The sequence below is a fragment of the Felis catus genome, chromosome D1 (genome assembly GCF_018350175.1).
Source record: "Felis catus isolate Fca126 chromosome D1, F.catus_Fca126_mat1.0, whole genome shotgun sequence".
Classification (NCBI taxonomy): domain Eukaryota; kingdom Metazoa; phylum Chordata; class Mammalia; order Carnivora; family Felidae; genus Felis; species Felis catus.
Genome location: NC_058377.1, coordinates 107,302,865 through 107,317,274, shown reverse-complemented (window position 1 = coordinate 107,317,274; position 14,410 = coordinate 107,302,865). Strand labels below are relative to the sequence as shown.

General features: G+C 55.0%; 1 protein-coding gene across 1 annotated transcript; it reads right to left on the bottom strand.

Annotated features, from left to right (window-relative positions):
• Positions 1 to 880: 880 nt before the first annotated feature.
• On the bottom strand, positions 881 to 14,035 carry STIP1 (stress induced phosphoprotein 1). Its single transcript, XM_003993553.4, has 14 exons — positions 13,889 to 14,035; positions 10,470 to 10,679; positions 9,842 to 9,983; positions 8,941 to 9,082; positions 7,818 to 7,986; positions 6,519 to 6,645; positions 6,324 to 6,426; positions 5,940 to 6,060; positions 5,173 to 5,269; positions 4,697 to 4,821; positions 2,471 to 2,507; positions 2,162 to 2,265; positions 1,780 to 1,952; positions 881 to 1,369 (listed from the first exon to the last, which is right to left on the bottom strand). Exons 1-14 carry the CDS (start codon positions 13,895 to 13,897, stop codon positions 1,297 to 1,299), a joined length of 1,632 nt encoding a protein of 543 aa, XP_003993602.2. The 5' UTR covers positions 13,898 to 14,035; the 3' UTR covers positions 881 to 1,296.
• Between the last annotated feature and the right edge of the window lie 375 nt (positions 14,036 to 14,410).

Sequence of the window (14,410 nt, the reverse complement as noted above, 5' to 3'; positions counted from 1 at the left end):
TCTATGGTGTCACGAGGCCCTCGACATGGCCGCTCCCACGGGGCAGTCTCCAGGATCTCAATGGTTCCATTGAGTTCTCCAGCTAAAGGCTGGTGCCGTATGCTGGGCACTGTTGACAAGCTCATCAAAAGGGAGTATTTCGCCCATGCGTCATGTCTTCCTGGTCTCCTGGCAGTTCCTTGGGGCTCTGATCAGGGCAGCGGCAGAAGGTACGCCCTGGATCAGGGGCCTGTCCCCAACAGTTTTACTGTCCTCCTCAGGCCCTTCCAATCACTGGCTGCCTCGGCAACGTCATCACTGTTTTTCGTGACGGTGGGGCCAACTGACAGCAGGCGGGGGTGGATGTGGTATCCCCACCGGGCCCACCGGGTATAGGATTTTGATCTCACTGGGGTTGAACTTGAGGCAGCGTGGCGGAAGTGGCAGGTGCGGGATGAAACCCGATCTGGAGAAAGGTGCACGGGGGCCTCCTCTGAGCAAAGAGCCAGAAGTGAGAGCGGGGAGTTCTCTCAAAACGAAAACACAGAGCAGCTGCCAGATTGGGTCTCCCGAGAAGGTGGGCCAAAGACTCTCATACCGGGAAACATTTTTTGCTCTCGCCCGGGAGCCGGTGTTCAGCACAGGAAATTACCCGAACCTCTGGAGTCGGTGCCCTTCTGGATGGGGAAGCACCCCACCCCCCAACCCTTTCAGCTGGCGTGGGGCGACAGCGCCACCTAGTGACCGAAGCACGGAGGTCACCCAGGGCAGCCTCATTACAAAGAGGCTCTGGTTCCCAGTCAGCTCACACTCCCACCTCTCCGGCACTCCAGGTGGGAACCCTGCGGGACCTCGGCCTCAAAGTCATTTAGCAAAACAAAATTACAAGGACATAACAACGTATAACCACGCCCGACTGGCTTGTTTTATTGGAGAAGGGACGTGGAGTTAACAACGTGAAGACAGTTGGGAGCTGAGGTCGGGAAGAACACCCTCCCCTCCCCGTACGTGCCCACTGCCCCAAATAAAAAATAACCAACTATGGGAGAGCAGCCGAGACAGCGACTGAGGGCGGGGAAGGGAACACGGAGCCCGAGGGCGGCAGAAGAGACCATGCGTGTGCTGGGAGGGCCCAGAGGCAGCGGCGGTGCGAGTAACGTGAGTACGAGTCTCTGTGTCTTCCACGTGGGTCTATATAAATATAGAGACAGAAGTCGTTCGCTTTCCCCTGCTCTCCCCTCTGCTCGGCGCGGCTGGCCGCGGTCCCGGCTCCTCTTTCCACACGAGGGCGAAGGGAAGGGGATGATGAGGAAGTCATCACCGAATTGCGATCAGACCCACGTCCATCAGCTTCTGGATCTTCTGTGCTATTACGGGATTCTTTAAGTGTCTGATGGGAAAAAAAAAAAACCAAGTTAGGTGAAATGAGACTTGACCTGGAAAGGGCTTTCCGCTCTCGAAGCCACCCCCACGCGACCCCCCCGAAAGGCGCCAACAGGAGGCGGCTGAAGGGTCTCCGGAGAGGACCGTTCTGGGAAGGCCCCGGCCCCGGCCGGCAGGAGCCCACGGACACAGCTTTCAGCCGAGGCCGCTCCGTCTTCCCGCCAGGCGGCTCCAGCCACCGTGGCCGACGCAGCAAGGAGGCCCTTTGGGCTCCCCGCCAACGGCCCCGCCGCCTTTTCGACGGAAGAGAACTCACGGCGGCTGCTCGCCCGGACCGATCACGTCCCTACCCACCTTGCGCGGCCGCGCCTCTCTCCACCTCGCCCCCCGGGGCCACCTCCGCCCCCCTCTACTTACTCGCTGAGCGCCTGGGGGTCCTTCTGCATCTGTTCCAGGATGAGCCGCATGGCCGGGTCACTCATGATCTGCTGCACCTCGGGGTCGGCCATGGCCCGTCGCTTCACGTCCTCGGGGCTGTCGTGCCGGTTGTACTGGGCCATCATACAGCGCTGGTACCCGTCTGCCGCCTCCTGCATCCCGGCAAAGCCAACAGGGGAGGGCGTGAGCACTAACCGGGTCACCGTTTCAGCCCACACAACAGAGGGAACGGAGAAGTGGGAAGTCAGGGAGAAGCGGCCGAGGGGAAAGGGTCGGTGAAGAAACACCGAGACGACCCGGAGGAGGACCGGAGGCAGGGGAGAGACTCGCCCCCACCCCCGGAGGCCAGAAGCAGCCTCACCTTACAGTTGGAGTCCAGATCTAAGGCCTTCTGGTAGACGTCCATGGCTTTCGTGTAGTCCTTCATCGCTTCCAGGGCAGCCGCTTTCCGCGTGTACCCCTTGACTGCGGACAGAGACGGGAGCGGTGAGGCGTTTTCCAGAACGCGGCTCCAAGGGACACCACTCCCACCCTGTCTGCCATGCGAACGCCAACGTCCTTCCCCCCACCCCGCTGGCGCCGCTGGCTCCTGCCGCAGGCCCCTCTCTCGGCCCCTCTCGCGCTCTCTGGGCCGCGTCCAGGGACGGAGAGGGAGCGGGAAAGCACTTACTGAAGGTCGGCTCTAGCTGGATGCATTCCTCACAGTCCTGGGCAGGAGAGGAAAGGAGAAAATTAGGCTCGTTCCTTCAGATAAACTACCCTAAAGCAGAATGATCAACGGAACCCTTCGCCTGGCCCCACGACAGTGTTCTTTCGCATCCGGCGCTTCTGTTAACCCGGGCATCTGGGCCGTTTCACAGACGGCCCGGCCGAGGCGGCTGGGAGAGCAAGTCAAGCAGAACCACGAGGGACGGCCATTCCAGACTATGGACCGCCGACCCCACCTAAGGCGAGCGGCCCGGACTCTCCAAAAGGCTGAGGTTATGGGAAAAAACGCAAAAGTGGGCCAAGTTGTCGTTTGAGGAACTGAAAAGGACATGACAACCGGAGGAAACACACAACCTGGACACGGGCAGCTTTCAAGGGGACTTGGGGGGGAATCTGAGGAGAGGACCGCAGCAGATGGCCCTCTGGCCTTCAGTCCACGACCAGGCGGTGCGACTGACACCGTGACCGGAAGGGAAGAATCCTTTCAGGAAAAGCACGCTCAGGAGCGCAGAGTGCCAAAACCTAGCCTACTTCTTTTCGCAGACGGTTCCACGAAAACGCATCCCTACTTCTTGCCAAGAGGTGGAGGGCACACAGACGTTCTGGCTATTTCTGTCTGAAGTACCCACAAGGTGGAAAATCCCAGCGAAAAGAATGCAATGCGGTAGAGTTGCAACACCCCGGCCCGCCTGCAACTATTCCGGCCAAAAGCTAGATCAGAAATGGTTCCGTTCGCTGTTCCCCTTTGTGTAGCTGGGGGAGGACGTGCTCTTCCTCACAGGCAACTGCCGAGGTCCCGCACTTCGCAAACCAACCTGTTTTTGACGTTGCCCTCGTACCCGTACGGGTGACCTTTCGAAGCCAGGCACAGGCCCAGAGTTAGTGCCCTCAAAAAACAAAACCCGCGTGTGTCTCTAGACGGGTCACATTTTGTCACCTTCCCAGAAGATGGTCCGGGGATGGACCACACTTTAAAAATCGTCCGGCCTCCCTCTCTCTGCCCCTCCCCTACTCACCCTCGTCTCTCTCAAAAATAAACACTTAAGGAGGGGGGGGCCTGGGTGACTCCGTTGGTTGGGCCTCCTTGGTTGGCTCAGAGGTCACGATCTCGCGGTCTCTGAGTTCAAGCCCCGCGTCGGGCTCTGTGCCGACAGCTCGGAGCTTGGGGCCCACTTCGGATTCTGTGTCTCTTTTCTCTCTGCCCCTCCCCTGCTCGCGCGCTGTCTCTTGCAAAAATAAACATAAAAAAAATTCAAAGTCATCTAGAGAACGGTTTAGAAATCGCCAACAGAGGCACAGAGCAGGTCACGTTCAAGAGAGCAACGAAGATTTCCTTCCCAGCGCCGACATCATCACACGAGACCATACTCAATATGCCCGAGAACAGCAGAGCCGCTAAGGGAGCTAATCAAAAAAGGACCAAAGATGGCCAAGCTTCTGCGGGAAACGATGCCACGGCTCTTCAGTATAAACGCACACGTAATTACAGGCAAACAAACACTGTGCTGCCCCGGGATGCAGCACCACCGCTGGGAGAGGATGCCTAGAAGATCAGAAAGCGGGGTACCTGTGCGAGGTACAGTACTCAGCCTTCAGGAGGAAGGAAACACGGACACCTGCTACAGCACGATGCTCAGTGAAATGAGCCACACACAAAGGAACAAATACTGGACGGTTCTACTTACAGGAGGTCCCTAGAGGGGTCACATTCAGAGAGCCAGAGAGTGGAATGGTAGCCGCCAGGGGTCGGGGGAGTGGGAGTTCGTGTTCAAAGGGTGCACTTCAGTTTGGGAAGATGGAAAGGTTCTCGATGAGAAAGGTGGTGATGGGCGCACAACAATGGGAATGGACTTGACCCCAATGAACTGAACGTGGAAAGTGTTAAAAAAAAAAGGGGGGGGGGGAGGGGAAGCGATGGGGAAGAAAAAGAGTCCATCATTGGCGAAGATGGAAACGGATCCACGTTTCCAAATATTCCCAACCACACTCACAACAGATGGGCCAGGACTGAGCTAGTAGCATACGTCCTGCATCTTACAAACCTCACACGCACGGCACCATCCCTCTGACTCTAAGATCAAAGTAAGAACATCAAAAAGACGTTGACGACGTGAAAGAGAAAAAACAACGTTCCTCACGCACAGATTCGCTGCCGTCACAGGCACCGCACACGCCCAGATGTGCCCACCTTGAGCGCCAGCTGAAACTCCAGGAGTTTGGTGTAGCAGGCGGCTCGATTGCTGTACAGTTTGGCATCTTTTGGGTTCCGCTTGATGGCTTCCGTGTAATGCTTCATGGCCTGCGGATAATCCCCTGGGTAAGGAAAGAAGAAACTTTTTTAGAAAGCAAAAAGCCACCCTCCTCCCCCACCGAGGGCATTTAGCTTGCAGTCTGCCAAGGCACAGAGAACACGTCTGCATCACTCATCACTCATCCAGAAGCTCTGTCACCTGAGCTGGAATGCACCTTTAATGTTTATTTTTGCACAGTGACAGAGCGCAAGTGGGAAGGGGCAGAGAGAGCGAGCGACAGAATCCGAAGCAGACTCCGAGCTATCAGCACGGAGCCTGACGCGGGGCTTGAACTCATGGACTGTGAGATCGTGACCTAAGCCCAAGTGGGACGCTTAACCGACTGAGTCACTCAGGCGCCCCTGTAACATACCTTTCTGAAAACATTCGTTGCCTTTGTTCTTTTCCTCCAAGGCCAGGTCGGGGTTTATATAGGCCAGCCGCTCTTGCTCCTTCAGAATTTTCTCCGCCTAAGAAAAAATAATCCTCGGAGTAATCGTTTACACTGTTGGACACCTAAACATTGGACTAAAGTAAGGGTCTGATTCAGATTTTGATTTGCAGAAAGTACTGTCAGCAACATTTTAGTTTTCGTTCAGAGCATGCAATTCTTCATCATCGTGGGGCTGGGAGTCTGAGCCCAGGTCAGGTAAAGAGATTACTTACTTAAAAACAAAAGAATTACACCTTCCTCATCATGAAAACACACAGTGAAACGTTGAGCAGTACTGACATGTGCTCGGTACAAGATTAAGCGTGAATATGAGGAGGTGAATACAAAGCATGTGTTAACAGCGCAATGCACTTTCTGACCCGTCTTTTTGTGAATAAAAATCGACCCCACTCCGTAATTTAGGACAACTGGCATGATAACACAACGCTTTGGTTGCGTAAAATAAAAAATAAATCTTAAGTCACAATAATAACCCTAAGCGCACTGACCTTCAGTAAAAGGTTACGATCTTGGCCAACAAAAAGGACAGCAAAAAAATCGCGGTTACTCCTTACACGTTGTCAAGTGACAAGGACGAGGTATAAAACGACCAAAGACACAACTTAAAAAAATCTTAACGGTTCATTATTAAACGTAATGCTACAGCGGATAAGAAATACCAGGCCCTGTATTCTTTCCCTACCCACCTGTTGGCATTTCTTGAGCACATCCGGGGTTCGGTGCTCTGCCAAAGACTTGTTGTAGAAATGGATGGCGTCCTTATACTTTTCCTCTTTGAAGTAAGAGTTGCCAATTCGAGCATAAGCTCTAACGACACAAGCAGAAAAGGAATGTGCTGAGAGCAAAGCAGAGACAAGGGCAGCTCCTGGAGAGACGCCCCCCGCCCCCACCCCGCTCGGACACCACACCCTCCGAACACCTCTTGTCTGGACGCCCGTGGCCTCCCGTCCAGCCCACGGCTTACAGAGCAGGCTGTGTGGCCAGCAACCCTCCTCCCGACGCAGGAAAACTTGGGTCTTGGACATCGACCCCCCCACACCACTCGAGGTACCGCCGAAGGTCGCGCGTACTTGGCAATCTGTCGATAGTCTTCTCGGTTTTCTCGCCCCACTTCGATGGCCTTCTCACAGAGCTCCCGGCATTTACTGTAGTCGCCCTTCTCGAAGTACACGGCTGCCGGGCAGGATGGTTAACGAAGAGTCAACCCGTGTCCCTCCCCGGGACCGCCCGACGACAACGCACTCACCCCTCGGCCTGGGCCTCACCTGCTTGATTGGTCATGTAAGTCATGTTGGTGGGGTCCAGGTCCTTGGCTCTGTCGTAGTGCTTCAAGGCCGTGTCAAAGTCTTTCTTCTTGTAGGCCTCATTCCCCAACTCTTTTTCTTTCAGCGCCTAGATGAGGTGTGGAAGGAGCACTGAGCAAACCGAACGGAGGCGGCAAAGAGCTGGCGACCCGTCACGGGCCGAGCAGCGCGCACGACTAGCCTCGTGTGCGGGAGCACGGTCCCCACGCTGCGGCCACTTCTCAGCCAGCTGCAGGATTAAAGGCAGCGGGCTGTTAGAACGGGACGCCAATGGGGTGCTTGGGTGGCTCAGGTCACGATCTCGCGGTTTGTGAGTTCGAGCCCCGCGTGGGGCTCTGTGCTGACGGCTCAGAGCCTGGAGCCTGCTTCGGATCCTGTGTCTCCCTGTCTCTCAATAATAAACATTTAAAAAAAAAAAAAAAAAAAGGAAAGGAATGGGATGCTAAGGTCTCACCTCTGCCTCCTCTAAAACTCCCCCTTTTCTATCTACTCTCCTGGACTTGGTCAGAAAATAAAGGGCTTTTTCAGGGGAGAGAAAGTCCCTCCGACCTCAAGCAAGTTGGGAGAGAACAGCAGTTTTCTACCCGGTTTGACCAGGGGAGGCCGTGGCAAGTCCAGTTTCCGTGAGGCGGCCACCTCGGGGGCTCTGAGGTCAGAGCGGCAGAGGGAGGGGTCGGGGATGCTGACAAGGGTCTGTCCCCAGGGCACGAGTCTCAGCACGGCCCTCCAGCGCCCACACCACAGGGCCAGCTTCCAACTTCGAGACACCCCGAACAACCGACGCTTACTCATGTGAAAGCGCTTAATTTGGCAACAATCTGTTGTTCCTGATAAGAAAGGAAATAAAATCCCTGAAGCACACGCCTCCCGCTCTGGAAGCCAGTGTCGCTAAGCGGACAACTTTCAACTACACGCCACGTCCAACCAGAAAACAGACACCTGAGGACGCGCGTAGACGACATCCTTCTGGGTCACAGCAAGGACAAGGGTCACCCAAAACCTGCCCGGCTTGCCCTGACCCACACCCACGCTGGTGGCACGGGCGCAGCTCCGGGGACCACGGAAGGGCAGCTCGTGCAGCCACAGGTCCCACACGCGCCGTGCTTGTGAAATCGCTCGGAAAGGGAAGCGTTTCACACGCCGACCGCTCCGACGGAAAACAGTGACCCAGCGCTCAATGACGACAGCCGCCCCCGCGTCCCGGACGTCCTGCGGACAACGCTGTTCGAAACGTGCGAGAGGAAGGAGGAAAAACGAGACCTGCTTCTTATTCTCTGGAAGATCTTCTTCCATCGGCTCTGGCTTGGTGTCCTTCTTGGGAGGCGGCGGCGGAGGCGGCGCGGCCACTTCCTCGTCCTCATCCATGCTGCCCAGGTCGACCCCCAGCAGGACGCTGAGCGTCGTCATGATCCGGGGATCCTGCAGTTTCCTAGCAGTGGTTTAAAAAAAAAAAGGAAAGAAAAGAAAAGAAAAGCACAATGATTTATTATTTTTCCTCACAACTGATTTTAGTATTAGGTTTTCAAATAAAAATTCAGTGGAATAACTCTCATCACTCCTTTGGAAACAATGACTTTTTTCTTTTTAAGTTTATTCGAAAGAGAGAGACAGAAGGCGCACAGGTGTGCGCAGAGGAGAGACACACAAGGAGAGAAAAACCCAAGCAGGCTCCGCGCCCGTCAGCACAGAGCCCGAGGCGGGGCTCGAACGCACAACGCCGGATCACGCACCTGAGCTGAAATCAAGTCAGACGCCTGACTGAGTCACCCAGGCAGCCCTGCCCACAACAGAGCTCAAACCCACATTTGCCGCTAAACCTCAGATTACCGTGTAACAGAGCTGCTCACCCACAGAAAAAACTGCGAGATTCTGCACCAGCCACGAGGTACCACCGGGGAATACTCAACCCTTCAAAAATCCATTCCCGATGAGCTAACAGATGTCAAATTTACTTCTCGAAGCCAGGAGACACAAAGAGGGACGGGATCTCAGGAGTCAGAGACTCAGTCACAAATACCTGTATGACTAAGAGACCCATCTTTCCACCTGACACCCTCTTCCACCATGACCTTCCACTGCCACATCCCAGGAGACAGCGTCTGATATGTATGGAAAGGACAGACTTGGCGCCAGATCAGAATTATAGGAGAGCAGCAGAGAGGCACTTGAAGGTTAGGAATGAAGATTCCAAATTATTCCGACACGTGTCCTCTTTAACCCTTTCCAGAAAGACAAACCAACAAATACCTACCGCTCACTGGAGAAAAACAAAGGCAGAAACCCTGCTGTCTGAGGAACACCTCTACACACACACACGGGATCCCAGAAAAGAAGTACCACGTTCACACCCATTTCCAGAGACAACAGTGCTGTCTCAACTTACGTGCCCAGGTCGGACGGTTTGCTTCTCAGTTGTTCTATCAGTTCCCGGTAGGTAGGATCAGCGAGCAGTGTCCTCGTCCTGGGGTCGCTCTCCAACTTCTGGTACAGATTGGGCATGTTGAAAGGGTTCATGAACTTCCTCTCTGTTCCGAACAAAGGGAAGCACATGATGAGAAGTCAGTTCACTTGAGTTTTATGCCCCCTAGCCCACCAGACATTCGGAGGGAGCCTCAAAGTTAATCCCATTAAAAAAATTTCAAGGTGTGTTTTGGGGCGCCTGGGTGGCTTGGTCGGTTAAGCATCCAACTTCGGCTCAGGTTGTGATCCCATGGTTCGTGGGTTTGAGCCCCACATTGGGCTCTGCTGACAGCTCAGAACCTGGAGCCTGCTTCGGATTCTGTGTCTCCCTCTCTCTCAAAAAGTAAACATTAAGGAAAAAAAAAAAAGGTGTGTTTTGTTTCTGAGACAGAGAGCGAGCTGGGGGAGGGGGAGGGGGAGAATCCCCAGCAGGCTCCATGCTGCCCATGCAGAAACCAACACCGGGCTCAAACCTACAAACCATGAGACCACGACCTGAGCGGAGATCAACAAGAGTTGGACTTTTTTTTTTTTTTTTTAACGTTTACTTATAATTGAGAGACAGAGAGCATGAACATGGGAGAGAGAGACAGAGCAGGAGACACAGAATCCAAAGCAGGCTCCAGGCTCCGAGCTGTCAGCACAGAGCCCGACACGGGGCTTGAACCCACAAACAGTGAGATCATGACCCGAGCCGAAGTCGGACACTCAACCGAGCCACCCAGGCGCCCCTGAGAGTCGGGACGTTTAACTGGGCCGCCCAGGTGCCCCAAAGTTAGTCCCGTTAAAAAAAAGAAAGAAACCAACAATGTACTGGGGCCTACCTGCCAACCGGGCCTCCATATTCTGTAAGCCCTCTTTGAGCTGAGGATTATTTGCTTCATGTTTTAAACCCTCTTCATAGGTTCTCTTGGCTTCTTCAAATCGGTTTAAGAACTCAAGGGCTGCTGCTTTTCGCGAATAGCCCTTAAACCAAAAAGAGAGAACACGACAAAATAAAGAACACCTAGGAGCCCAGAAGACGAACTCCGAAGAAGCTATTTTACGCTCCCTGGGACAAGATGGATATCCACGTGAAGGCCAAAGGAAAACAGGAGAAGCACGTAACGCCAAGACTGAAAACTGTAAGGATCCAGCCACGTCTCAAAGACGCTCACCCGCCCCACCTCGATTCATCTCCCGACCCAGTGTCGTCCGCTCCTCTGGTGGCATTTTCTTTCTCAGTAGCGCCAAAGATCAGACCTGCCTTCGCAACTGACGGCACCTCGGATGTGACAAGTGCCGCGACTCTGAGGAGCATCCTCCAACCGGGAGGACAGCGGAGGGGCGATACACTACGCAGTCTACTGGGACGGGCGGCCAGCCGGGTCGGGAGGGCCCAGTATCTGAAAACAGCACGCCGAGGAGGCATTTCTGTGAAGCGTCAGGAGCCCCGGTCCACCCACGGCTTACCTTGCCCCAGTCGGGCTTCAGGTCCACGGTTTTGCAGCCATCCTCATAAGCCTTCTGGTAGTCCCCTTTCTTGGCGTAGGCCGCTGAGCGATTGCTGTAGAGCACGTGGTTCTGGGGATCCAACTTGATGGCCTCAGAGTAGCACCGTAACGCATCATCGATGTTGCCAGCGCTCAGGGCCTTATTGCCCTTCTCTTTCAGCTCGTTTACCTGAGGAAAGAAGGAACCAATGTAGTTTCTTCCGTAACACGCTATTTGTCGTTACGCTATTTTTTCATGTTTTTCCCAGTTCTTGAGAGAGAGAACGTGCGTGCGCAAGCGGGGAGGGGCAGAAGACCCAAAGCAGGCTCCATGCTGACAGCAGTGAGCCCGATGTGGGGCTTGAACTCACGGACTGCAAGATCATGACTTGAGCCGAAGTTGGACCCTTAAACCGACTGAGCCACCCAGGTGCGCCGGTCCCAATTTTTAAAAAAAAATTTTTTTAATGTTTATTATTTTTGAGACAGAGAGAGACAGAGCATGAACGGGGGAGGAGCAGAGAGAGAGGGAGACACAGAATCGGAAACAGGCTCCAGGCTCCAAGCCATCAGCCCAGAGCCCGATGCGGGGCTGGAACTCACGGACCGCGAGATCGTGACCTGAGCTGAAGTCGGACACTCAACCGACCGAGCCACCCAGGCGCCCCATCCGGTCCCAATTTTTTAAGCGACACTCATACTTCGGTTGTCAACAAAAAAGTTACTTTACACACCGAGAGAAAGAAAGCGTAAGTGAATTCATTTGCCATCTCCCACACCTTTGGGTGGGGCCAACGAGAAAAGTAAGTAACCAGGAAAAGCAGGCTGACGCCTCGCTCTCCGCTGGCTCCAGTTCGGAGGAACGCGCACGGCAGCCACTCTTTGCTCAAAGCCTCCGCCTGGGGCTGACGAAGCCACTCCAGAACACACTCATGAGCTCCTTTTGTGGAAAAAGAAATCCACTGGCCACGGGAATGCCAAGAAGCCCAAACGGTAAACCGAACACAGGCCTAGTGGCCTGGTCGGTCACTCCTCGAAGAGACCATGGCGAAGGGAGGAGCAGGAGTGTGCAGGGACACAGGCCCCCCCAGCGAGCGACCTGAAGGCTTCGCGATGGCTTCTTGGGAGCCTCAAGATGCTTACCCGCCATCAGGAAGAATCTATTTCCATTCCCAGGTGGGGTAACCCATCACAACGTGGTAGAGCTAACTCCCCAGATCAGTGTTTGCCGCGTTTAATTACTACTATAAAAGATACGCGAGATAATAACAACCTACTTGTGGTTTAATCCCCTACCCTCTCAAACGTTCAGAACGTGGTCCTGATTATAGGGCTTCTCCTACACCATCTCTCTCCAGATCTATCATCCAGCCTCACGGACGGATGCAAGAAAGAAGTGTTAAGGGAAACACTTCTGGAGCCTCGGGGCAAACCAATTGGGAACTTCCCTCCATCAACCAGAGATGTGAGAGAGAGAGAGAGAGCCTTGAAAAAGGACAAGTCCGGCAAACAGGGCCAAATCTAGCAAGGGATAAAAATCTTTGAACCCGGGAAGGAGACCAGAAAGCAAAAACTTAAAAAGCGAGTATCAAGCGGCAGCTGAGATCGGCGCCATGGAGTTCTTGTCTCTCCCACAAAACACCCCTTTCCACACGGAGCACTGACCAGCAGGTCAGGAAATCAAGCCTGCAGGTGGTGGCCAGCACTTTAAAAGATCAGGTAGGATAGAAAATAGCAGCACACCAGGCACAGGATGGCAAAGGCCATTATGCTAAATAAACGCGCTACACGGGCGCAGGTCCAAACTGGGTCTCGGGTAAAAGGTGTATTACCCTGGGATTTATCCGAAAAGCGCGAAGTTTAAAACCTCAAAACATGAAAAACTGGACACTCAAATGCCTCCACCTTGGATTGTTTCCTAAAACTGAAATCCAGATCTCCAAGCTGAAGATGAAAACCAAAGGCAGAGGCGTCGCATGTCCAACCGGCCCAGGAGAGCAGGTCCTGACACACAGAGGTAAACGGCCAGGCTGCCTGCACTACAATCACAAAGTTGCCGTCCTGACTTCACCGGTTCATTCACTGTCTGCCCCTACGTGTGTGTTTTAGCTCTATCTACCTACAACGGGTGGTGCGATTTTAAGAAGTTTTTTTTTTTCTTCCTATTGTGACAAACCCCTTCAATTGGAGAGCGATGTGTTTCTCATTCCAGAACTCATTTTCTTGTCCATACCTCAGTCTGTTTAATCCCAGATGCAACTTTACTATCCCAAATGAGCCAAAACTTTTTAACCCCTCCATTTCCACTCTTTCTTAATTTACCAAAGAGGCTCCAGATCTGGTTAATCGTTACGCTTCCACTGACCGTTTCCGACTGAATAATATCTCTCCAGGCTTTTCACAACCTGCGGAGGATACGATCAAGCCACCGAAAAGCAACCAGCCGCGGTTACAAACTCGGTCCCCTAAAAATGAGCCGAGGCAAATAACTTACTTCTCGCTGCTTATCTACATAGCCTACCACGCGAGATTTTCTACAGCGACCGATTCCTCCTCGGGTAACCAGAAACCAACTTTCCAGAAATATCAGCCTTCAGCTACTCTCGAATCACACACACACACACCCCAAAACAGAAAAAAGAACGGGAGGAGCCACACATCTCTCTGCAAGACGCTGCTAGACCTGGACTGGTTCTAAGGACTTTCGCCGCACCGTCCCTTTCCTGCACCAGGCAGATAAGTCGGCCCGCCACTCTTCAAACCTTCCATCAACGCTCTTCCATCCCGGCCTTTCCAGATGCAGGAAAAGTAGGATGTGCTACCTGGCTACTTCCAGTGTATTTTCCGTCCCCGCTCCCTGCATCCCTCCAAGTTAACTGTGACCAAGTCCGGGTGGCTTCTCCGTCGGCAATCCCCGCTCTCCCGGGTGGCGCATTCCCTGGTGTGGACCCGGTCCCTCCCGCCGGTTCCGAAGCCCCCCGCCCACCTCCATCCCTCCCAGCGCCGCCCTACCCACCCCCACCCCCACCCCCCCGCCGGCTCAGTCCAGGGCCACCTCCCGGGAGGCCTCCGGGGCCCAGCCACGGCCTCTCTTCCCGCCGCGGGCCCGACTTAGAGCCGGACTGTCGCCGTCCCCCGGTCCTCCTCGCCCAGCCGGCAGGCGACGGGCGCTGAGTGGACCCCGCGCCCCCCGCGGCCCGGGCCCGGCTACACCGCTCACCTCCCGCCCGGTGGGCCGCGGCCCTCACGCCCTCGCCTCCCCAGCTGCTCGCCCGGCCCCAGGCCGCCGCCCCGACCGCCTCGATTAGCGCCCGCCCCGCCGCCGCTCCTCCACTCGCGGCCCGGCCTCGGCCTGTCCCCGAGTGGCCCCGGGGCCTCGGCCCGCCCCTCCCCCTTCACCTGCTCCATAGCCCGGCCCGGAACCCCGTTGAATCGACTCCGTCCGCTCCGCGTTCCCAACCGCACGCGCCGCCTTCTGGAACCTACTAGAAGCTGCCGGGACCCCCGGATCCCGCCCCTTCCTCGCCTGCTCACTGGTCGCGCTCCCCGAGGGGGCTTTCTATCCTTCCCTACTATTGGCTTGAAGTCTGGCCCATCATCTTTGCTTCTCTATCATTGGACACCTGAGAGTAAGCCCTCAGCCCTGCCTCCTCCGCGCCTCCGGATTGGACTCTTCCCGATAAGCCCCGCCCACCCCAGACTCCACGATTGGAGGGAGGGGCGCCCTTCTGCGACGAGGATTGGTCGCTTGGCCCGCCAATCGTGGCCGCGCTGGCCGCGCCCATTGGTCCTGTTCTTTCTGGAAATTTCCACCTCTCCCATTGGGCTGACGGACTCCGTGAGGGACCCTCCTTCAGGTTAAAAAAAAAAAAAAAAAAAAGTCGATTGGGCGGAGAGTTGCCGACACTCTGCGGTGATAGG